We start from the raw sequence: 24385 nt of genomic DNA, 5'->3' as shown, positions 1-24385 counted from the left end.
TTTGAAAACGTTTTATAAAAATAGATTTAGTATTTTCTGGACATTTATATGTGGCTAGGAGATATATTTTCAAAGGCCATAACCTGATTTATGAATTTAGATGCCCATTAGACATGTGCAATTCGTTTTTAGTTCCGAATTCGTTTTTTAACGAATTTTGATAAATTCGTCAATTCTGAAATTTCCGAATTTCCAAATTGGCCTTCTTTCCCAGTTGATGCCTTCTACGGGAAAACGCGTCGGGTGGAGTTTTAAATGTGACATCATCACGCATCAGGTGGCTGGTTTGAGCCGCGGCTGTGTTTGAATTGTTTGCATACTGCTCGTGTTGGATGTCAGTGCTGATAAAAAACTTTTTGAATAAAAACCTTTTTTATATCAACCTTTTTTATATCATTAGTCACAGTTTATATATTTGGTTGCGCATTTTCCTTTTTACACATTTCTATAAGCTGGATATTATTATGGTTTTGTTTGATGCTGCACCTTTTTTGTTCACATGTTTATTTTTTAATTTTCTAATTTTTTATATGCACATATGTAAGGTTTAGCGCAGATTGTCCCATTTTTTCAATGTATCTTATGCCGCAAATATCAGGTAACTGGGAGATAAACAGATCCTAGATTTCCTACAGTCTGTCAACAGCAGAGGCCGTGTCCTGACATTTGCTTTTGTTTATTATCACTAATTGGAGCAATTTAAACCAGATTCTCCTCGGGATATGTCTACCTAGAGGTAATGGGATCAAAATATTTGTAAAGTTCCAATCTGGATTTAATATAATGAAATATGTTCATTCCGAATGTTCATATGAAGTAATTTGCTTATGACTGCTCACATCCAAGAAGTTTCTAGATCCGTATGGCCCTGTATATATAATATCAAATAAGTGTAAATGGAATGCGCAGAATAACACTTGCATGAAACTTTTTCCATGAACTATAATTGGTTCTCTGAGTAAAAGGTACACCACCTGCTGGTCAATTATGGTATTGCTTAGTACAACTATAAAGTACATTCTTTCTATATGGGAACTATTATGTTGCGCTGAGTATCCACCTCAGCAGCTGTGTGCAGCGCAGAGCTGAACTCCAGGCAGAAAATCATATTTTTGATAGTAATTGGTTTATCTACAAACATGTGTACAATCAAAAAAAGGTGTCTGGTAAAAGGAACTAACTACTATTCCCAGAGGTGGAATTTGCACTTATTATGCAGTTTGTGGTAAAACGGGCCATGTTGCAGCTTGCATTAGAACGGCATGTCCATGCTTTGTACTGCTGTTGTGGGGGTCCCTGGAATGCACAGGCTCCAGCACTACCCCTCTCCCAGCAGCGCTGAGTCTATACAATGACAGGCAGTGGTGGGGAAAGGTCCTTTAGCACTCAAGGTAAAAAGGCCAAAGTGCACTCCCCCCTCTCCATGAACTACTTCAGGAGCATCGGGTGCAAGTTCTGCCCTTTATGCACTGCCCTCCTGCCACAGCACCCAAGGCGACTACCTTTTCTGCCTACCCCCTGGCTGGGCCCCCGATGACAGGGGCATTCTTAGAAAACCTGTTATTGCCCAGAGTCCCACCTCTATGACCAATTTGATCCCAAGAGCCTGCCCTGGTACAGTTTAAAAGCTTACTTACCTAACGAAGGTTTTATAACAGGCCGATGAACTGGTCCCTCCCATGCACCAGGGCCAGGACTATGGGTGGGCAGGAGGGGCGGCTGCCCCGGGCACAGTGGGGATTTGGGAGGTTGTGCTAAAAGAGGTGATTGCGGGGGGGGGGGGGGGATTTGTGCTCGTAGGGATGATTAGGGGAATTTGGGCTGGGGGAGGGGGTGATTAGTTCTAGGTGAGGGGATTCGGGAGGGATTTATGCTCAGAGGGGAAATTTAAGAGGTAGAGGATTTGTGCTAAAAGGGGGGGGGGGGGGGGGATTTAAGCTGTGAGGAGGGATTTGTACTGGAAGAGGGGGGATTTTGGCTTGCAAAGGGAATTTATGCTTAGGGGGTAAGTGTGAAGATTATCACTCAATTTTTTTTTTTTAGGGGGGGGGGATTTTTGCTGACACATAATGCTCATACATTTGGCTTCTTCACCCTGGGTGAATATGAAAATAGTTCCTATACTGCCACTACATACCTTTTTTGCTGATCTGTATACCACGGCAGGGCTGTTTTTTGGCCTAGGCTGACATGCAGCTCACGGCGGCCGGCTTACTGTAGCGGCGCCGCTGTGTATGGGTGTGCTTGGCAGAGTGTGGGGGGGCGTGTGACTCGCGCCCCCCATAAGCGGCCGATGACTGGCGGAGGTGGAGCCTTATGCTCCGCCTACCCTCCTCCACACTGCTTACCTTCTCCTCGGCACCGGGGCAGGGTCTGGCTGTGACGTTAGGAGGAGGAGAGAGAGAGAGAGGAGCACGAGGGAAACCCCCAGGACAGCAGCAGGTAAAATTTATTGAATAAATTATATCAGTGTTATGGGCACAGTAGCAGCATTTGATGGGTACAATGGTGACATTTGATGGCACAGTGGCAGCATTTGAGGGCACAGTGGCTGCGTTTGATGGGCACAGTGGCTGCGTTGGAGGGCACAGTGGCTGCGTGAGGGCACAGTGGCTGCGTTTGATGGGTGCAGTGGCAGCGTTTGATGGGCACAGTGGCAGCGTTTGATGGACACAGTGACTGCGTTTGATGGGCACAGTGGCAGCATTTGAGGGCACAGTTGCTGCGTTTGATGGGCACAGTGGCAGCGTGAGGGCACAGTGGCTGTGTTTGATGGGCACAGTGGCTGCATTTGATGGGCACAGTGGCAGCGTTTGATGGGCACAGTGGCAGCGTTTGATGGGCACAGTGGCTGCGTTTGATGGGCACAGTGACTGCGTTTGGGCACAGTGGCAGCATTTGAGGGCACAGTTGCTGCATTTGATGGGCACAGTGGCTGCGTTGGAGGGCACAGTGGCAGCGTGAGGGCACAGTGGCAGCGTGAGGGCACAGTGGCTGCGTTTGATGGGCACAGTGGCTGCATTTGATGGGCACAGTGGCAGCATTTGAGGGCACAGTTGCTGCGTTTGATGGGCATAGTGGCTGCGTTGGAGGGCACAGTGGCAGCGTGAGGGCACAGTGGCTGCGTTTGATGGGCACAGTGGCTGCATTTGATGGGCACAGTGGCTGCATTTGATGGGCACAGTGGCAGCGTTTGATGGGCACAGTGGCTGCGTTGGAGGGCACAGTGGCTGCGTTTGATGGGCACAGTGGCAGCGTTTGATGGGCACAGTGGCTGCGTTGGAGGGCACAGTGGCAGCGTGAGGGCACAGTGGCTGCGTTTGATGGGCACAGTGGCAGCGTTTGATGGGCACAGTGGCTGCGTTGGAGGGCACAGTGGCAGCGTGAGGGCACAGTGGCTGCGTTTGATGGGCACAGGGGCTGCATTTGATGGGCACAGTGGCAGCATTTGAGGGCACAGTTGCTGCGTTTGATGGGCACAGTGGCTGTGTTGGAGGGCACAGTGGCTGCGTTTGATGGGCACAGTGGCAGCGTTTGATGGGCACAGTGGCAGCGTTTGATGGGCACAGTGGCAGCGTTTGAGGGTAGCGTTTGATGGGCACAGTGGCTGCATTTGAGGGCACAGTGGCTGCGTTTGATGGCACAGTGGTTACAATTGATGGGCACAGTGGCTGCGTTTAATGGAACAGTGGCTGCATTTGATGGGGCACAGTGAGGCTGCAATTGATGTCTTTTTTTCTGAATTTTTTAGTATGCGCCCCCCCAAAAATTTTGAGCACCAGCCACCACTGGCATGTGCAAAGTGTTCCATGCATGCTAAAATGAATGCAAACCCATTAAACTGTTCACATTTAGTGAAAGTGCATTAATATGCAGATCATGATATTGCAATAAAGTGCTCCATCAATGCTGAAATCAATGCATTAAAGAGCAGTTTCGCCCCCACCAACCCCCCGGCCCCCCTGAAAACATTCAAAATCAGCAGCTACAAATATTGTAGCTGCTGATTTTTAATATTAGGACACTCACCTGTCCAGGGATCCCACAATGTCGACACCTCAGCCGATTTTTGGATTGGCGCTTGGGTTTTGCCACCATCATTCATGGTAAGGGAAACCAGCCAGTTCCCTACTGCACATGTGCGAAGCGCGTTGTACTTTCTGAATGGCCCAGTGGAGGAAGGAGGAGGGGGGCCGAACTTCAGAGGGGGCAGCGGGTCAAAAACAGGTACCCGTTCCCCCCTCCCCCCTGAAAGGTGCCAAATGAGCCTAAAGATGAAGGGGTGTGGTTTACACATGATAGGGTGGGTCTTAAACAGGAAGGGGTGTGGTCTTGGCAGGAAGGGGTGGGCCATATTTAAATTAGGGGGGTGCATGAGTTTAGTCAGGACTAGGGCAGCACAAAAACGAAATACACCACTGTACCATGGTCACATGATAAACTTGCACAGTTTGTCCAGAGCTGTGTGTTCAGGTAGGAGGAGATTTCCTCTACAACCTGTATACACACCCACTTTAAATTCTAAAGTGACCTAGGGGCTGTCAGTAGGAATCACAGTGGCCTGTTGGGGGCCACAATTTCCACCACATCTAAAAAGTGCGGGGGAGCAGCTGCATTCTTAGCTTAGGAAGAGAGTGAATATTAGTCTGATGCCACCATAAAGGAGAGTATTCAACTTAGTTTATTTTTATTTTTTTTAAATATACAGTTTTATTCAATTTTACAATGCACTACAAAAGCAATGTTTTTATGAAAAAAAAAATTAGCATAGCGGTTTGTCCACCAAAATTGCACATAAATTTGTTCCGCACACATGGAGCAAAATCGAATGTTCTCAGACTATATGCTCAGCAGATCAAGTATTAAAAAATAAATAAATAAATAAAATAATGGCCACTAGCTGGCTCGGAGTATCCTAAGAAAAAAAGCGTGCTCCTCAGCTCCATCTAATGTGGTATTTTCCCCATTTGCAATTTGAACACTAATCATTCAAAAACGTAGAGACTATAGTCTGCGAACAATGCATTTTGACCCATTTGCACAGAATCAATTTGCATGCAGTTGTCATGGACAAACAGCTTGGCTCTTTTTTTTTTTTTTTTCCATAAAGAATTTTTTATTGGAAATTTCAGAGAACAAGTACATGTAAAACAGGTACAGATCAAATGCAAGAAGAAAAGATGCAACCATGATATTCTTTATACATAGGAAAGACGAGGGTGATGTATTGCGACAGGGGTCATGGTAACTAGAATAATGCGATACATATGTAGTCGTATATTGCCGAAAGGCGAAACATAACGGTAAATGAACAACCAGCATATTGACCTTTTAAGGGAGAAGCATCCAAGCTGGGTCAATTGGCATTGTAAAGCGGTGCAATACCCGTGGTACCAATATCAACAGGTCCAACCTGGGCAGTTAAAATGCTATAGACCTTGGCTACATTGAAACGGTGATCATTGGGATGTTTTAATGGGGTGTCTCGGGGGAAAGATTTTTTTTTTCTTTCTTTTTTCCTTGTGGTTGGTTAATCACTGTATAGGAAGAACAAGACTGCAATAAAGAAATAGAAAGGGGTAGGAAGGTGAGGGAGAAGGGGTTGGGGTTAGGGAAGGTAGAGATAGAAAAGGGGAAGGAAGACAGGTGGTGGGCACCGTCCCCCCACCGACAGAGCATCCCCCGGTATAAGATCTAGTCGTACCTAGTCATTAAAGTAGGCTTTATATTTTTCCGTATTCTGGAAGTGTTTCCAACAAGCCCAGATGGTTGAAAATTTCTGTAAACGTTCTTGGGTGGTATAGATTAATTCTTCCATCTCCTCAATCTTAGCAACCCTGGTCAGCCCCCTCGGGTGGAAGGAATATTTGTGGATCGCCAGTTCATTGGAATGCATAACCTGGCTGCATTGACCATATGCATGGCCAGTGATTTGTAATAAACCTGTTTAGAGAGGGTTGTATGATCTTGGAGATATTGAGCGGAAATTTAGTTTAAAGTATAGGTGGTGAAATGCGAGATAATGGAGTGTACTTCCTGCCAGAAAGGTTGGATCAGGGAGCACCCCCACCAGTTATGGATCATGGAGCCTTCCTCTTTTTTGCATCTCCAACAGATATTTGGACTTGTGAGCGAAAATTTGTGTAACCTGGCAGGTGTCCTGCACCATTTAGTTGCAATTTTGAACCCATTCTCTTGGATCGCTACATTCATCGAGCCCTTGTGTGCACAAGTGTATATTTCTTCCTAATTGATTTCTGTGAAAGTCATATGTAAGTCTTTTTCCCATGAGCTGTGTGAGGGTGTAGTTTTCTTCGGGCAAGGCACGTCTTGGAGCAGAGAGTAGATGTAAGATATTAGATGTCTTTGGGGCGAGTTCCGTGAACTTTTTTGATATAGATATATATATATATCTATATTATAAATACCTCCCTAAGTATTCATTTGTGAGGCTTTAATTCTATTTTATAGGGAATCTGTTATCTAGCTACATACACTATGTTATCAAAAGTATTGGGACACCTCGTCCAACATGATAGAACACCTTTGGGATGAATTAGAGCGGAGACTGTGAGCCAAGCCTTCTAATCCACATCAGTGTCTGACCTCACAAATGTTCTTCTGGAAGAATGGTCAAACATTCCCATAGACACACTCCTAAACCTTGTGGACAGCCTTCCCAGAAGAGTTGAAGCTGTTATAGCTGCAAAGGGTGGGCCAACTCAATATTGAACCCTACGAAATAAAGCCCCATACACACTAGTAGATTTTCTGCAGATTTTTGTCTTCAGATTTACCAAAACCATATAATATGAGGTCAAACCCTAAAAGTTTCAATTTGTATGCAATCAGGCAGACCCTTGCACTACATGGTTTTTGTAAATTTGAAGACATAAATTAGCAGAAAACCTAGTAGTGTGTTTGGGGCTTAAGACTGGGATGCCATTAAAGCGGTAGTTAAAAAAAACCTGATGAGTTTCAGCAACAGTCTAATGCTGGCCATACACTATACGAAAAATCGGCCGAACACATTTTCGAAAAACGAACGTTCGACCGTGACCGCAAACGATTGTGCCATCATGTAACAGTGGACAGTGGGCATAAATAAATAATTTTTTGTTCGTTTTTTTTACATATACCTAGTGCAGACAGTTCGGATGGGAAACACATTAACCTTGCAATTTATCGTATGTTCGGCAGAAATTTTCCAAACTTGCCGTTCGTTTTTTTTTCCACAAAAACATCACAAATGATTATCGATTTGTGCCCATTAACTTGCCAAAAAACGAACGAAGTGTCTATATGAACGATTTTTCGGCCGATTTTTCATGTAGTGTATGGCCAGCATTAGTCATAGCAATGCTACAACTAAGGCTGTTGCTGAAACGCGTCAGTGGTTTTGCTTGTCACTTTTTGTAACCATTAAAATCGCTATATGGACTACAGAGTTGCCAGCTCAATCCTTTTACTTGTTTCTGTTGTAGTGTGTAAGGACACACTGAGCCTGAGCACCTGAAAGAGGATCTTGCAAATTGGACTGGGAGTTCCCCGCCGTGTGCGCTGTCTCTCTTCAAACTTATCTTCACAATGTATGCTGTGCCGGACCTTGGCATTCAGAAAATGCCATAGTAAAAAGGCAGCTTATACTGCAAACTGTCAGTGAGGACAATCTTCCTCTTTTGCTGCAGCTCAGATAACTAGCGGTCTGCAGTCTCAAGAGACTTTAAAGGGGTTGTAAAGGTTTGTGTTTTTTCACCTTAACGCATCCTATGCATTAAGGTGAAAAAACACCTGGCAGTCACTGGCCCCCCAGCCCCCCCCCCCCATTTTACTTACCAGAAACCCTTCATTCAGTCGGTGGGGACGTGCTGTCTCTCTCTGCACGGGCTCCCGGCTCTTGATTGGATAGATTAATAGCAGCACAGCCATTGGCTCCCGCTGCTGTCAATCAAATCCAACGGCGCAGGTGCCGGGGGGGCGGGGCCGAGTCCTGCCTTCAGCCTCTTTGGATGGTGAAGGCTGGACTCGGGAGCACACCGGCAAAGTAATCCCCCGGGAGAACGCTTCTTCTAGGAGGTTATCTGATGCGGGGAGGGGCCGCGAGAGCCGCTGGGGGACCCCAGAAGAGGATGTTCGGGGGCCACTCTGTACAAAACGAGCTGCATAGTGGAGGTAAGTATGACACGTTTGTTATTTAAAAAAAAAACCCCAAATGCCCCGTACAGACGATTGGATTTTCCAACAACAAATTTTGTTCAAAGGGTGTTGGCTCCAACTTGTCTTGCATACACACGGTCACCAAATGTTGGCCAACAATTACGAACGTAGTGACGTACAAGATGTCTCTATTACGAACACTAGCTTTACAAGATCGAGCGCTTCCGGCTCGCACTTTTGTGCGATGGACTTGTGTACATACGAGTCCGACAACAAAACAACATTGTTAGCAGAAAATTTGAGAACCTGCTAGCCAACATTTGTTGGCGGAAAAGTCGGACAACAAATGTTCGATGGAGCGCACACACGGTCGGACATTCAGCCAACAAGCTCACATCCAACATTTACCGTCGGAAAATCAGACCGTGTGTACATTACAATCACTTTAAACTATTCAAAGAAGTAGATCTCCTTCAAGCTGTTTATATTCAAATATTGCCTCCTCCAGAATACAATCTTCACAGGAAAAACACTCTAATCCTCATGTGTTCCTTTATCCTCTCCACTGTACAATCTACAAGGGAAAGGCTCATTTACAGTGCAATGCAGAACTTATTAAAATTGAAAAAATTCCAAAAGGCAGTGTGTGTGATGAGCAACAAGAATACCAAGAGGACGGATTAGAAGGAGCAATAAATCGAATTTATTTATCTGGGATTGTGCTGGTGAACAATAATCATCATTTCATTTGCACATTTCGCCTGAGAAAATAGCAGCAGATATCTCTGTCCTTGTCGAGAGGAACATTGCTCTTCAGAACTTTTCTAGACACTTCATGACATCCCATAGAACAGTGGTCATCAACCCTGTCCTCAGGGCCCACTAACAGGCCAGGTTTTATGTATTACCTTGGGGAGATGCAGACTAGAATACTGCAATCACTGAGCAGCAAATTATATCACCTGTCATGTATTTCAGTTATCTTGCAAACCTGGCCTGTTAGTGGGCCCTGAAGACAGGGTTGATGACCACTGCCATAGAACACTCAAAAATACACAGAAAGGCCTCAGGAGATTCTCATAACAGATTTACTCGAATATACCTAAGGCCCCATTCACACTTGTGCGACTTGTTCTGCAACTTTGGACATCAAAGTCACATGAAAATTCGTTTCCCATGTTTTCCAATGATAACCATTCATATTAGGTGCAACTTAAAGTTGCAGCAGCTTCAAAAGTAGCTTATGCACTACTTTGGTCCCACTTTCATGCAACTTGAGGGCCATAGACTTCAATATTACAGGCCGAAAAAAAAAGACAATAGCCCACCAAGTTCAGCCTGTGTAGGTGCACGTGTATCAGTGTCTATAATTTTTCCCATATCCCTGTATGTTGTGTTCTTTAAGATGTACATCCAAGAGTCTCTTAAAAATATCCATACTCCCCGCAGTCACCACCAATTGTGGAAGAGAGTTCCACATCCTTGTTGTCCTGACAGTGAAGAACCTCCTGCGCAGTTTAAGGTTAAACCAGTTCTCCTCCAATCTCATTGTGTGACCCCGTGTCCTCTTAAAAACCCTCAAACTTTGCATGAAAGTCATACAGTGCAACAGATGTCCATTATCACTGGTCAAAGCCAAAGTCGTATCCAAGTTGCGTCAAAGTTGCACGCCAATGTTAGTGCAACTTTGGAGTCGGGCAAATGTGAATGGAGCCCAAAGCCTCTTACACATGGTACGATTGTTGGCAAGGAAATTAACGGTTGACAGACTGTTGTCCTAAAATCTTACCCTTAGTAAGCTCCCTTTCACAATTGTCCAATTTTCCGCCAACAAATGTTGGATGACAGGCTAGTAAATTTTTAGCGGACAGCGGTTTGACATCAGATTTTCGTATGGTCAGTACACAAATCCGTCACACAAAAAGTCAAAAGTACAAACACGCATGCTTGGAATCAATGCTCACTAAACACGAAATTAGCAGAAGGGGCCCAAAGGGTGGCGCTCAAGAGCTGAAATTCCTTGTAAGTGTGTCACTACGTTCGTGTTTGTGGCACAACAATTGTGTATCGTTAGTATGCAAGACAAGATCCAGGCACACGCCCTTTTGACAAAATTCAGATGCTCGGTTGGCCAACAATCGTACCGTGTGTACGAGGTGTAAAGGGGAGAGAGTTCCTCAACCACCCGAGTACCAATCTATAATACCCCTTCATTACCAGGAAAGTTTCCAGTGATCTGAGAGCATGATTGACATTTACTCCATCAAGCAAAACTGGACCCAAATTAATTTTATATCTTTTTTTATTTTTGTGGCGCTTTCTCTTGCTGGTGTTTATTTTTAATTAAATTAAACAAAGAAAAGTGACCACACATTTTGGGAAAAAAAAAAAAAAAAAGCAGTTTCCCTTACTTTCTTTTTATAAAATGTATCAAATAAAAATGCCAGGACAGTAAAAATACCCCAAAAACGACCCCTTTTTGGAAAGTGGACACCCAGGGCTGGTGCAAGGATTTTTAACACCTTAGGCGAAACCTCATTTTGCTGCCCCCATTGGCTCCACCCCTGACTCCACCGCCTTTTGTCCTGCCTATGTGACAGGAGGCAGCGCTATACAGGAAGCATCGGCTCTGCTTCCGCTAGCGCCGGCTCCAGTGCTGCTCCTCTAATTACACTAGCGGTCGGATGGAGCAGCTGCCTGAGACAGAGTTAATTACATGCTGCAGCCTGCAGACACGGAGGGAAACCAGTGGCCGGGCACCCCTAGGCAGCAGTCCGCCCTAGGCGGCTGCCTAGTAGTAGCACCAGCCCTGTGGACACCCCAAGGGGATTTCCTTTTTTGCCAGCATTTTTTGAAAAAGAATTAACATGCTGGTGTTGGTGGGTTAAAACATAGGGCTTTGTAATTGTGTGTGACCTGTATACGCTGTATCTAATGCACCGAGGAAGAAAGAATAGATGAAGGGGTTGAACCAACCAGGGATGAACCAACTGCATAAGAAAGGTGGGTTTTAAACGCCCAGGTGCTGCAAATTTGCAGCTACTGTGGCAAAGGTTGCATGCCAAGGCCGGCCATACACAGTTCAAATCAGTAGGAACTGAATGTATCAAGGCTGAATGTATCAAGTTGACCCATCCTGTTGGGTAAAACCAGCCTGCCGGATTTGCTTCCGATTATCGTAAAGCAGCTGCTATAGCCGCTAGTGATAATCACCGTCTTCTCCTGGTGGGGGTGGTTTCCTCCGCCTGCCCCCACCCGGAAAAAGACAATGGCTGATTCCCTTATTAGAACGTTCTGTGTTGATGGAATTGTGCAAATTTCTTTCCTGCAACACATGATTGCAGGAAAGAAATTTGCACAGTGTATGGCGAACGTAAGAGCGTGCTCACTGCATGCTTTAGGAAGAGTGACCAAGGTGCCATTGACCGCTGTCAGAGCCAATTACGGTGGTCACATGATACAGAAGCTGCACCACTTTGCATGCCCACTTAAACGGCCGCTGGGAGGCGATGGTAAGGGGTTAATGTACAGGTTGCATACAGGGGGAAAGATGGCGATGAGGGGGTTAATTTGCAGATGTGCAGGTTAATAGAAGTGTACGGTTAAAGTGTTACTAAACCCACAACAGTAAAATCAGTGTTTATATGCAGTAAAGCATGCTTGTTATACTCACTGTGGAACCTAAGGGGTTAATCCACCCCATTGTGTAACAAGGCTGTTTGATCCTGTCTTCTCTGATCCTCCCCTCCTTCCACTCTCCCCTGACAATTTCCTGATAACATAAAGTCAGACTGCACATGCTCAGCTTGGTGTGTATTGCTAGAGAGGTGTTTTTTTTTTCTTGGGAGGGTGCATGTGATCAGCACAGGGCCAATCAGCACTGTCCAGACAGAGGGACAGCGGTCTTGCAGTCTCATAGGACAGTCAGAAAACTCCTCCTACAAGCTTTAACCGATGCTCGGCTGGACACTGATAGAAGTCACAAAACTGCTATATACTGCTCATGAGAAAAGGTAATTAGAAGTTTACAGTATATTTAGTAAAATAATTGCATGTCCACGTTCTGTGTACTGTAGGAGACCAGATATAGTGAATGCAGGGTCCTGGGTTTAGTAACACTTTAATATCCAGGTTGCAGAGACTGGTTGGAGATCTGATGTACAAGACGGGGAGCTGATCTAGTTGGAACTTACAAAAGTATAAAGGACTCTCTCCGTGCCCTATATAACGTTGGGTGATTAAGCATCCAAATGTTGACCGATATTGGGAGGAGGGGGGGAGGGGTCACATGCTCCCACATGTCAGGAAGTACTGGGTTCTGCTTTCAGCTGCCACCAATGGGGAAATAAAGGGGTTTATGAGACATTCTGGTGGCCAACATTACAGTGAACCTGTTTTTTTTTGCCATGTACGGGCATACCATTTTTGTTAGCTGACATTTTGAACCAAAAAAAAAGACTTACAAACAAGAACCTTTACATATGTTGGAAATGATAACTGCTACTCCCTACTATGCCACCCTAAGCAGATCTTTGTAACTTTCCTCCACTCTACTTAAAACTGGAAGTGTTGCCCAAGAGAAGTCAAGCATCTTCTGATACCTCCAGTGTCCAGAGAATTCTTTTTGGAGATCAATTTTACTTTGCAACGAAGGCCTCGGCTTCCCCAATTTAAGGCATGAACCTTGCCAACGTCAAGTCCCTATTCTACAGGAGTGCCTTGCTGGCCAACACATTCTCAGCAGATGGTGGTTCCGTGGGTGGGAGAAGTTGTGGCCACTGTGGGCAAGTAAAAGCAATCTCAGAAGACAAGCCTTACTCCATAGAAGCTAGTGTTTCCATACACTGCCCTGGTGACAGCCAAAAAGCCAGAAACAGCTGTATACAGTTTTGGAATACATTACTCTAGCATATTAGGCCTGCATTTGATTGTTTGAAATGTTAAATGAACGATTTGCATGGCTCCACCCACTGTCCTGAAATTAGGAATAATTTGCTTATTTCTGGGATATATGAGGGAATAGGACAATGAAATACCTTTTGTTCTAATGCCTCGTTTCCACTGAGTGGAACGGTTCGGGTCGGTACAGTTTGGAAGGGTTACAATGGTCCAGCCTATTCAGTTGAGCGTTTCCACTGCAAGTCGGACCGCCAGGGGCCATACGGGGTTTAGAAAAATGCCTTTGATGTGAGCATTAACTTTTTTCTGTCCACCAATCAGTGGAATGTATCGTGTGATGCCAGTAGCTCCGCCCTAACCGTACCGTAGCATTTTCTATGGCCCCACATCTGAAGCAGGACCATGAATGGTGCGGTATGGTTCGGTTGTATGGGCCACTTTCATAATGGAAACACTCAAAATAGCGTACCGCACCGAACCAACCCGAACCGATCCGCTCAGTAGAAACGAGGCATAAGAAGACTATATTGTGCTAGACACCGAGTTGAAGGGCTTTTTGGTTTCTTTAGACCCTTCTCACCATAACCTGTATGGTTTTTCTGTCTCAAACAAAATCTTTTTCATGTAGGTTTTCTATGAATTACATGGAGGTCTGATTTTTTTAAAAGCCAAACTTCACATCTATTTTTATTTAAAAAATTTTCAGGACTGTTGACAATGTGCAAGAAGCCTGTGAATGTAATGTCTGAGCACAAGTAGGAATTTGGACCTCTTGGATGTTGGTACATGTGTCCTCAGAACAAATCCCGAGCCCCTCCTTGGCCACCATCTGTTGTGGAAACTCAAATCTCATGGGTCAGACTGTGGTTTGGAGTTCTGCAGCAGCTGGTGCACCTTGGGGTCTCGCTTTGAGCATCCACTTTGGAGGTCTTCCGAGGCTTATCACTTTTCTGACCCGTCAGATGTTTGTGACACATTGGTATCAGTGGAGGGCTCTTCTGTAGTGGTGGAAATGTCAGCTTTTTCTGATGCAACAGAATTCTCCGAGGTCGCTGGGTCTTCACTTTCTTTGGGTTTTTCACTTTCTCCTTCCAGTGTTCCTTCATCTGCTGAGCTTGACTCGGTGACTTTCACTTCTGGAAGACAATATGGTAATTTACCATCAGATTAACCTCTTCCCTACCAGACCAATTCTGACAATTCTCACTTCTAAAAATCTATTTTTTTTGCTAGAAATTATCAAGAACCCCCAAACGTTATATACAGTTGTGCTCATAAGTTTACATACCCTGGCAGAATTTATGATTTCTTGGCCATTTTTCAGAGAATATGAATAACACAAAAACATTTCTTTCACTCATGATTAGTGTTTGGCTGAAGCCATTTATTATAAATCAACTGTGTTTACTCTTTTTAAATCATAATCACAACAGAAACTACCCAAATGACCCTGATCACAAATTTACCCTGGTGATTTTGGCCTGATAACATGCACACAAGTTGACACAAAGGGGTTTGAATGGCTATTAAAGGTAACCATCACCTGTGATCTGTTTGCTTGTAATTAGTGTGTGTGTATAAAAGGTCAATGAGTTTCTGGACTCCTGACAGACCCTTGCATCTTTCATCCAGTGCTGCACTGACGTTTCTGGATTCTGAGTCATGGGGAAAGCAAAAGAATTGTCAAAGGATCTGCGGGAAAAGGTAGTTGAACTGTATAAAACAGGAAAGGGATATAAAAAGATATCCAAGGAATTGAGAATGCCAATCAGCAGTGTTCAAGCTCTAATCAAGAAGTGGAAAATGAGGGGTTCTGTTGAAAGCAAACGCCCGGTCAGGTCGACCAACTAAAATTTCAGCCACAACTGCCAGAAAATATGTTCGGGATGCAAAGAAAAACCCACAAATAACTTCAGGTGAAATACAGGACTCTCTGAAAACATGTGGTGTGGCTGTTTCAAGATGCCCAATAAGGAGGCACTTGAAGAAAGATGGGCTGCATGGTCGAGTCGCCAGAAGAAAGCCATTACTACACAAATGCCACAAAGTATCCCGCTCCCGCTTACAATACACCAAACAGCACAGAGACAAGCCTCAAACCTTCTGGCAGAAAGTCATTTGGAGTGATGAGACCAAAATCAAGCTTTTTGGCCACAACCACAAACACTACATTTGGAGAGGAGTCAACAAGGTCTATGATGAAAGGTCCACCATTCCTACTGTGAAACACGGAGGTGGATCGCTGATGTTTTGGAGATGTGTGAGCTACAAAGACACAGGAAATGTGGTCAAAATTGTTGGCAAGATGAATGCTGTATGTTATCAAAAAATACTGGAGGAACATTTGCATTCATCAGCCAGAAAGCTGCGCATGGGACGTACTTGGACATTCCAACATGACAATGATCCAAAACACAAGGCCAAGTGGATCTGTCATTGGCTACAGCAGAATAAAGTGAAGATTCTGGAGAGGTCATCCTCAGTCTCCTGACCTCAATATCAATGAGCCACTCTGGGGAGATCTCAAATGTGCAGTTCATGCAAGACAGCCCAAGAATTTACAGGAACTGGGAGGCTTTTTTTCAAGAGGAATGGGCAGCTTTACCATCTGAGAAGATAAAGAGCCTCATCTACAAATACTACAAAAGACTTCAAGCTGTCATTGATGTTAAAGTTGAAAATACACAGTATTAAGAACTGGGGTATGTAAACTTTTGATCAGGGTAGTTTCTGTTGTCATTATGATTAAAAGAGTAAACACAGTTGATTGATAATAAATGGCTTCAGCCAAACACTAACCATGAGTGAAAGAAAAGTTTTTGTGTTATCATTCATATTCTCTGTAAACTTATGGGCACAACTGTGTGTGTGTAATATATATTAGAAAAAATAAATGGTGGGTGTTGCAATTTTTTATTTCAATATTTTTGCTGCGATATTTTCAAATGCAAATTATGTGGAAAAAAACATTTGAATGAATTTTAGTAAACACGTGTATTTGTGCACGAGTATGGAGGGGATGGGGGCCCTTTGATTTTTTACATTTATTTTAAAACATTTTATACAACGTCCCTTTATTTTTTTAATCAACTCTTTGAGGTCCCCCTTTATTTTATATATATATATATATATATATATATATATATATATATAAATAAAATAGAGATTAAGAGATATATATATATATATATATATATATATATATATATATATATATATATGTATATTAGGGCTAAAAATCGATTTAAATCTTGAATCGAATTGAGAGGTCAAATCGATTCAAAATTTGAGCAAATCGATTTCTTTACATTTTTTTTTTCACCAGGACCGACGCTGACACCGCGCCAGTCCTGAGGAGCTGCGGGCAGGAGTTTTTAGGTGAGGCCGCGGGTTTGGCCTAGTCCGTGAGGCCGAACGCCGTGGACTAGGCTGAAGCTGCGGCCTCGCCTAAAAACTCCTGCCCGCAGCTCCTCAGGACCGGCACGATGTCCAAAAAAAAGAAAACCGTGAATCGAGTTTAAAAAAAAAAGCTGATTTTTATCTATCTATCTATCTATCCACATAATATACATATACACACCGGCCACTTTATTAGATACACCTGTTCAATTGCTTGGTAACACAAATTGCTAATCAGCCAATCACACGGCAGCAACTCAATGCATTTTGTCATCTAGATGTGGTGAAGACGACTTGCTGAAGTTCAAATCGAGCATCAGAATGGGGCAGAAAGGGGATTTAAGTGACTTTGAACGTGGCATTTGTTGTTGGTGCCAGACGGGCTGGTCTGAGTATTTTAAAAACTGCTGATCTACTGGGATTTTCACACACAACCATCACTCGGGTTTACAGAGAATGGTCCGAAAAAGAGGAAATATCCAGTGAGCGGCAGTTGTGTGGAGGAAAATGTCTTGTAGATGTCAGAGGTCAGAGGAGAATGGGCAGACTGGTTCCAGATGATAGAAAGACAACAGTAACTCAAATAACCACTCGTTACACCCAAGGTATGCAGAATACCATCTCTGAATGCACAACACATCGATCCTTGAAGCAGATGGGCTACAGCAGCAGAAGACCACACCGGGTGCCACTCCTGTCAGCTAAGAACAGGAAACTGAGATTACAATTGGCACAGGATCACCAAAATTGGACAATAGAAGATTGGAAAAGCTTTTCCTGGTCTGATAAGTCTCAATTTCAGCTGCGACATTCAGATGGTCGGGTCAGAATTTGGCGTAAACAACATGAAAGCATGGATCCATCCTGCCTTGTATCACCGGATCAGCCTGGTGGTGTAATGGTGGGGGGGATATTCTCTTGGCACACTTTGGGCCCCTTAGTACCAATTGAACATCATTTACACACCACGACCTATTGTTGGTGACCATGTCCATCCCTTTAAGACTACAGTGTCCCCATCTTCTGATGGCTCCTTCCAGGAGGATAATGCACCATGTCACAAATCTCCAATCATCTCACCACTGGACAATGAGGTCCCTGTACTCCAATGGCCTCCACACTCACCACATCTCATCCAATAGAGCACCTTTGGGATGTGGTGGAATGGGAGATTGGCATCATGGATGTGCAGCCGACAAATCTGCAGCAACTGCGTGATGCCATCATGTTACTATGGACCAAAATCTCTGAGGAATGTTTCCAACGCCTTGTAGAACCTATGCCACCAAGAATGGAGGAAAAATGGGGTTCAAACCCGGTACTAGCAAGGTGTATCTAATAAAGTGGCAGCTGAGTGTATATAGAGATATATATATATATATATATATATTAATATTTATTATATCTATATATCTATATATATATACATACATACATATACATACATACATACATACATATATATATATATATATATATATATATATATATATATATATATATATATATATATATATATATATATATATATAGATACATACACACACATACATATATATACATATATATACATATATATATATAAATATAAATATAAATAATAATACAAAAAACACTGCCGTTTCCCTTTTAATAAAATTCGATTTGAACAGACTCTCCCTCCTCCCCTGGCAGAGAAAGCTTCACAGAATGAAAGATTTTGGATAGGACAGAGAAGCTATTGTGGTGGAATCCCGTAGGATGATCACCCTGCAGGTAACACAATTATATCGCACGCTTCGCTGTTTAATGGAGAGTACAATAATGTGTAGATGGCTTCAAGTCTCTATTCCCAGCTCTACAAAGGATGACACAATGCATTACAAAGGCTTCAGCAGCTCAGCGCTTATCCCACAATCATGTTCTCCCTCCTCTACCTGGAAAATATTCTTGTGCATCAGAGAACAGGGAATTTATCAAAGGAATTGGTGTTACATCCAGTGCACCGCCATGCTGATAATGCGAGGAGGGGGGCCAGAAGTACCACTGCTGTTTTAGGGAGCGGGATTTAAAGGGGAATTTAAATTTGATTAAAGCATTTCTAAAAGTGATATTAAAGCTTTGGATTTTTTTTTTTTACATTAGTATAATAAACATGTAACGTAATGGTTTTGCACAGAGCAGACCCTATCCCCTCCTCTTCTTGGTCCCCCACCGACGATCCTGGCCCCTCCTTCCTGCCAAGTGCCCCCCCCCCCCCGGGCAAACAGCTTACTATGGGGGGGCACCCAGGCTGGCTGGCTCCTGTGCCATTGCTCTGCGTGTCCATTCACACACAGAGCTGCATCTTGGCCCGCCCCTCTCTCTCTCTCTCATTGGCTCACTGGCTGTGATCAGCCAATGAGGAGGGAGATTCCCCAGAGAGCCAAGACTCTTGTGCACATCGCTGGAGGAAGATTGGGCTCAGGTAAGTATTTGGGGGACTGCTGCACAGAGAAGGTTTTTTACCTTTATGCATGGAAAGGGGGGGGGGCAAACAAACCTACCCCACTCACGTGCACATAACGCCCGTAGGGGGCTAATGTCACACAGCTGGGTGGGCTCAGAGCACTGTGCCCACCCTTTTTTTTAAGCCAATTGGAGGCTCTGGCTCCAATCATGTGCTTCAAAACAGAAAAAAAATGGACAGGCCGCCAGTGCTTTAAAGGACATTCAGGTATGGGGGTTATGGAAGAAATCTCCCTTCTACACCATGATCTCCAGAAAGTACATGGGCGCAGCTCAAAGCTAGAAGGCCATGTCAGCTGATGTTAAAATTGCACTAAACAAGGCAGATGCCAATTCTCCTAAATCTGAAGAGCCAGAGAATAGAATGAAACACAATAACCTTAGACTGCTATAAGATGCCGAAGGTGGCGCTCCTAACTTTGGACACAATTGGAAAAGAACATCTCTCTCTGCTCTTTGCGGTGGAAAGAGCCCACGGGGTTTCTACCTGTCCCGTGCCACCGGTCAAACCCTGGCCCTTCCTCATTCGCCTCTTAAAATTACAAAAGACAAGGAAAGCTTCTTTTGCAGATCTAGAGAGCTGAAAGATAAACCTCTTAATGGCAGCCAAGTCCTGCTGTTCCCCAACTTTTCCCGAGGTGCAAAAATTAAGTGCTAGGATTTCAGAAACTCCTCCAATAGTCAATGATTTATCCTTCCAGTAGTGGCAGCTAACCTCTCCCACTTTGACCCCCCCCCCCCTGCAATGGCTCCTGGCTCACTAGATGTTTCAAGAATTTGTATATTTAAAAGGCCAAAAATTAGCAAATAAGTGAAGATCGTTGTTCGGGTTTAGAGACACGTTAACCCCTTGGAGCCGACAACTCCTGGGCCAAGGGGTTTAGGATACCGGGAGATGGGGAGGGGTTTATGATCATGTGACCACCATGATTGGATTTCACGAAGTCACATGATCAGAAAGCTCCTGATCACAGATGAATTGTCGTGGTCGGCTCTCGAAAGCTCTGTACTAACCATCCGATTATCGCACGATTGCGTCGAAAACAGTATTTTCCATCTGATTTTCGGATAGTGTGTACGGGCCATTAGGAACGTAAATATGCGGCCACTTCGTGCCATGGCCCACCCGCCGAGAGGCTGCATATTTGTGTGCGACTGGCGCCAAGGGGTTAAAATGCATCATTTGATGGCAACACAGACTCCCCATCCCGGCCCACTGACCTTCCGACAACTTTTCCTGCATTCTCTTCTCCTTAACAGCTTCCAGCTCTTGCTTCTCTCTCTTCTCCTTCAGTGTCTTGCAGACCTTCTTGTGTGTGAACCAGTGCAGCTTCTGACAGTTCTGGTCACAATAAATCACCTGAAAACACACATATTGTATTACAGAACATTCCCTGAACTTTCCACAATTCAGATCACCCCAATCATCAGCTTACCTGATCAGAAGAGGGAACAAAAATGCTCAAACAACAATGTAGATACTCCGAAGCAGAATTAAAAGCAATTTTATTTAAATTTTGGGTAGACTAAGGGAGGGTTATAATTAGGGCTGCACCGATACCACTTTAAGACCGAGTACAAATACTGATACTTTTTTTAAAGTACTCACCATGGCACTAATAGGGCGTGGATGGGGTCAGTAGTCCCCCCCCCCCCACACAATTTTATTATATATATATACATACACAGTTTTTTTTTTTTACAGTGCTTTCTGTTTTTGGTGGGGGTGTCAGTGTTTTTTCTTTTTGCTCCATTTTTTTACAATTTAACTTTTAAATATTTATTACGATTCTCTCTTTTTTTTAATTTCTTTTTTTATCGGCCCTTGTGGGGGGGGGGCTTTGGTGATATATCAGGGGTCTAAACATCCCCTGACATCTCCCCTTTGAGACAGAGAAAGGGACTGAGGACACAGATTTCCCAGTTCCTTTCTCTGCAGCCTCAGCTGCACTGAAGATGAATGGACAGGAGACAGAGGCTCCTCCCCCTTCCCATTCATAAACTGAAGCATAGTACACCCAGTTTACAATGCTCAGTTATGAATGGACAGTCAGTGATCTCCGACTCTGTGCAATCAGAAAAGCAAGGAACCGGTAAATTACATATTTGCCGGCTCCTTCCTCCGCTCTCCATCCTGACAGATCTGGGACGAGGGGGGGTGGGGGGACCAGAGCAAGACACAGAGGACCCAGGGAGCAAAGAGGGGGACCCAGTGGAGGAGGATACAGGGGACAGTCTTGGGTGATTGGTGCGGCGGTGGGGGAAGATTTCCCCTCTATTACTTTTCTAGGATAAACCCAAAATTTGGGATTTTCTTTTTTTACCTTCACCTTCAATAATAATAGTAAACAGGACAAATAGACAGGGTGAATCTCCCTAATGGGAGTACGGACAGTAATAATAAAATAAAACTGATAGGGGTTGTAATCCCTCACTACTCTAGCCAAAAAAGGAGAAAGAAAGAAGGGACAAGGGAGAATAGAAAGAAGGGACAAGGGAGAATAGAAAGAAGAAGGAAGAAGAAGGAAGGAAGAAGGAAGGAAGAAGGAAGAAGGAAGGAAGAAGGAAGGAAGAAGGAAGAAGGAAGAAGAAGAAAGGAAGAAGGAAGAAGAAGAAAGGAAGAAGAAGAAAGGAAGAAGAAGAAAGGAAGAAGAAAGGAAGAAGGAAGAAGGAAGAAGAAGGAAGAAGGAAGAAGGAAGAAGGAAGAAGGAAGAAGGAAGAAGAAGGGAGAAGGAAGAAGGAGAAGGGAGAAGAGAAAGAAGAAAGAAGGGAGAAGAGAAAGAAGAGAGAAGGGAGAAGAGGAAGAAGAGAGAAGGGAGAAGAGGAAGAAGAGAGAAGGGAGAAGAGGAAGAAGAAAGAAGGGAGAAGAGGAAGAAGAAAGAAGGGAGAAGAGGAAGAAGAAAGAAGGGAGAAGAGGAAGAAGAAAGAAGGGGGAAGAGGAAGAAGAAAGAAGGGGGAAGAGGAAGAAGAAAGAAGGGGGAAGAGGAAGAAGAAAGAAGGGGGAAGAGGAAGAAGAAAGAAGGGAGAAGTAGAAGAAGAAGAAAGAACAAAGAAAGAAGAAGAAAGGAGAAGAAGGAGAAGGAGTTGCCTTAAGTTATACTTTAAAGTAGTAAAAATCCTACATGCATGTGGGCAGTTTGGCCCATCAGCGTCAAATCCCGGCACTGTTGGACACCCAGGCGGCAGAGGTGCAGCCCCACTTTACCAAGCAGTACTTTAAATTTGCTCTATAAGATTTTACTGCTGTATTGGATGCAGTGCTGATAATGCCATACATTAATGTAGGAGCACATGACCCAGAGGGACCCTGATAGTCCATGTTTGCAGAATGGAATTAACAAGCACTCACCAGCTTGCACACTGAGCACCTCTTATCGGCTCCCTTCTCTCCGCACGCTGTACAGAACTCTGCGTTCACAAAGCCCACCTGTCCGGTAATGGCCTGAGTCAGCACCGAGAAGGCTGTTGGGTCGGAGCCCTGAAAGACAACCAAATAATGAAACGCACATTACAAATACTGAAACATCCCTATGCTTTAGACATGATTTAAAGCGTTTGTTACCCCAACACTTGATATTCCTGGTATGTGGCTGCTGTACCATGTACTTGTATGAGGAAGTATCCTGTTCTCCTTGTATTGCTTTCTTTGTGCGAAATCCCTGGTGTACCTGCCAGTCCCTCTGCTTTCCTATTAAAAACTAACCACACTAAAGCAGGAGAGCACAACGTGGTGAGTTCTCTAGCTGTGCTGGGAACTCAGCCTGCTCTCCTCCAATGACCAGACCTGTGCTGAAACGCCCCCTCTGCACAGCCATTCACTGGGAAGCTCAGTGTACTGCTGCTTCTCTTCCCCCCTAGCTCTTATGCAGCTGAGAACAGAGGAAGTGTGATCACTTATAAAAAAGGCTTTATGCTTTATTTTTATATCTATATAAAAAGGTTTTGCCTCTCATTGCTATTTTAAAAACGGAACTGGTTGTTTTACAAGGTGATCGTTTACAATCACTTTAAGGTAGAACTAAAAGCAAATGTTTTTTTTCTCTTCATTTTGGATAGAGTAAGGGAGGGTTATAACCTCTGTCACAATTTTTTTTCACCACCAGTGTCCCATTGGAGAGACTTCCCTTTCACTTCATGTCCCATAGCCACAACCGGAAGAGAGAGGAAATCCCAAAGTGATGTAATCCCTGGTTGTCACCAGAACTAGTGTCCCCATTGGAAGATTTCTCCTCTATTCCTGTTCTGGTGACAACCCAATATGTGGAATTTTTTTTTCACTTTCATTCTTGGTGATAATGGTAAAAAGGGGCAAATAGAGAGAGTGAATCTCCCTAATGGGGGCGCAGACATTGATAAAAACTGACAGATGTTCCAATTCATCTTCAATCTATCCAAAACAAAAAAAGTATAACAATTATTGTATTATCCAACTTGACCTCTGGAAGATTTACACCCCTTCATGACCAGGCCATTTTTTTAAATACAGCACTGCATTACTTTAGCTGACAATTGTGTGGCCGTGTGACACTGTACCCAAATAAAATGTATGTACCGGTAATTTTTTTCCCACAAATAGAGCTTTCTTTTGGTGATTTTGGTATATATATGATTTTTTTTTTTACTTTCTGCTATAAAACATATTCAATTAAAAAAAAAAATCGATTTAGGCCAATATGTACTCTGCTACATATTTTTAGTAAGAAAATCCCAATAAGCGTATATTGATTGGTTTAGTCTGCAAACTATGGTATATATTTATGGAATTTTTTTTTTTTCTTTAATATTAGTGATGGCGGTGATCAGCGACTTATAGCGGCACTGCGATATTGCAGCAGACACTGACACTTTGCAGGAATCAGTGACCCCAATACAGTGGTCAGTGCTAAATATATGCACAGTCACTGGCTGGGAAGGGGTTAAACATATAGGGCGATCAAAGGGTTTACCGTGTGCCTAGCCAGTGTTTTTTATGACAGGTGTGTACTGCCTTTACTAAGGAAAGTGGTGGATTTTATTCCCTGCTTTGCAAGGACACAAAATCTATCGCTTCCCCAGTCAGAATGGAGATCTGCCTTGTTTACATAGGCAGAGCTCCGTTCTGTGTGTTTTACCGACGATCAGTGGCTGCCAGCAGACATCCAGTGCCTGGCACCTGAAGATCGGCTTCTGCTGTGATTAATAAAAGTAGAAACGGCTCACAGCCCCCACCCCCCCTGCAGGTGGAAGTGCAGAATCCCAAATATACACGTGATCCTGCACAGGAGGGCCGCCCTGTAGCAGTAAACCTGTTTCGGGAGCGGTCCGGAACGGGTTAAAGAGAGGCACACTACGATCTTCAGGCTGGAGGCCTGTTTTGGTAATGAAACGTCAGGCTTGCATGTGCAGACTGGGGACATGAAGGCTGCCATTTATGATAAGAGGCTGTCATTACTGACCTCCTGCT

At 44.0% G+C, this 24385-nt stretch overlaps 1 protein-coding gene across 1 annotated transcript in view; it reads right to left on the bottom strand.

The window, feature by feature from the left end:
* Positions 1–8837: 8837 nt before the first annotated feature.
* Positions 8838–24385, bottom strand: part of ANKMY2 (ankyrin repeat and MYND domain containing 2) — a 72860-nt gene continuing 57312 nt past the window's right edge. The window contains exons 8-10 of the mRNA XM_073629513.1: positions 22292–22420; positions 20164–20302; positions 8838–14192 (exon numbers count right to left, since the gene is read on the bottom strand). Coding sequence (XP_073485614.1) covers positions 13999–14192; positions 20164–20302; positions 22292–22420 — 462 coding nt within the window. The 3' untranslated portion in view covers positions 8838–13998. The remainder of the gene's footprint in view (positions 14193–20163; positions 20303–22291; positions 22421–24385) is intronic.

Source organism: Aquarana catesbeiana, linkage group LG05, assembly GCF_042186555.1.
Source record: "Aquarana catesbeiana isolate 2022-GZ linkage group LG05, ASM4218655v1, whole genome shotgun sequence".
Taxonomy (NCBI): domain Eukaryota; kingdom Metazoa; phylum Chordata; class Amphibia; order Anura; family Ranidae; genus Aquarana; species Aquarana catesbeiana.
The sequence above is the reverse complement of the archived record's forward strand: the minus strand, read 5'-3'. Positions and strand labels throughout refer to the sequence as shown.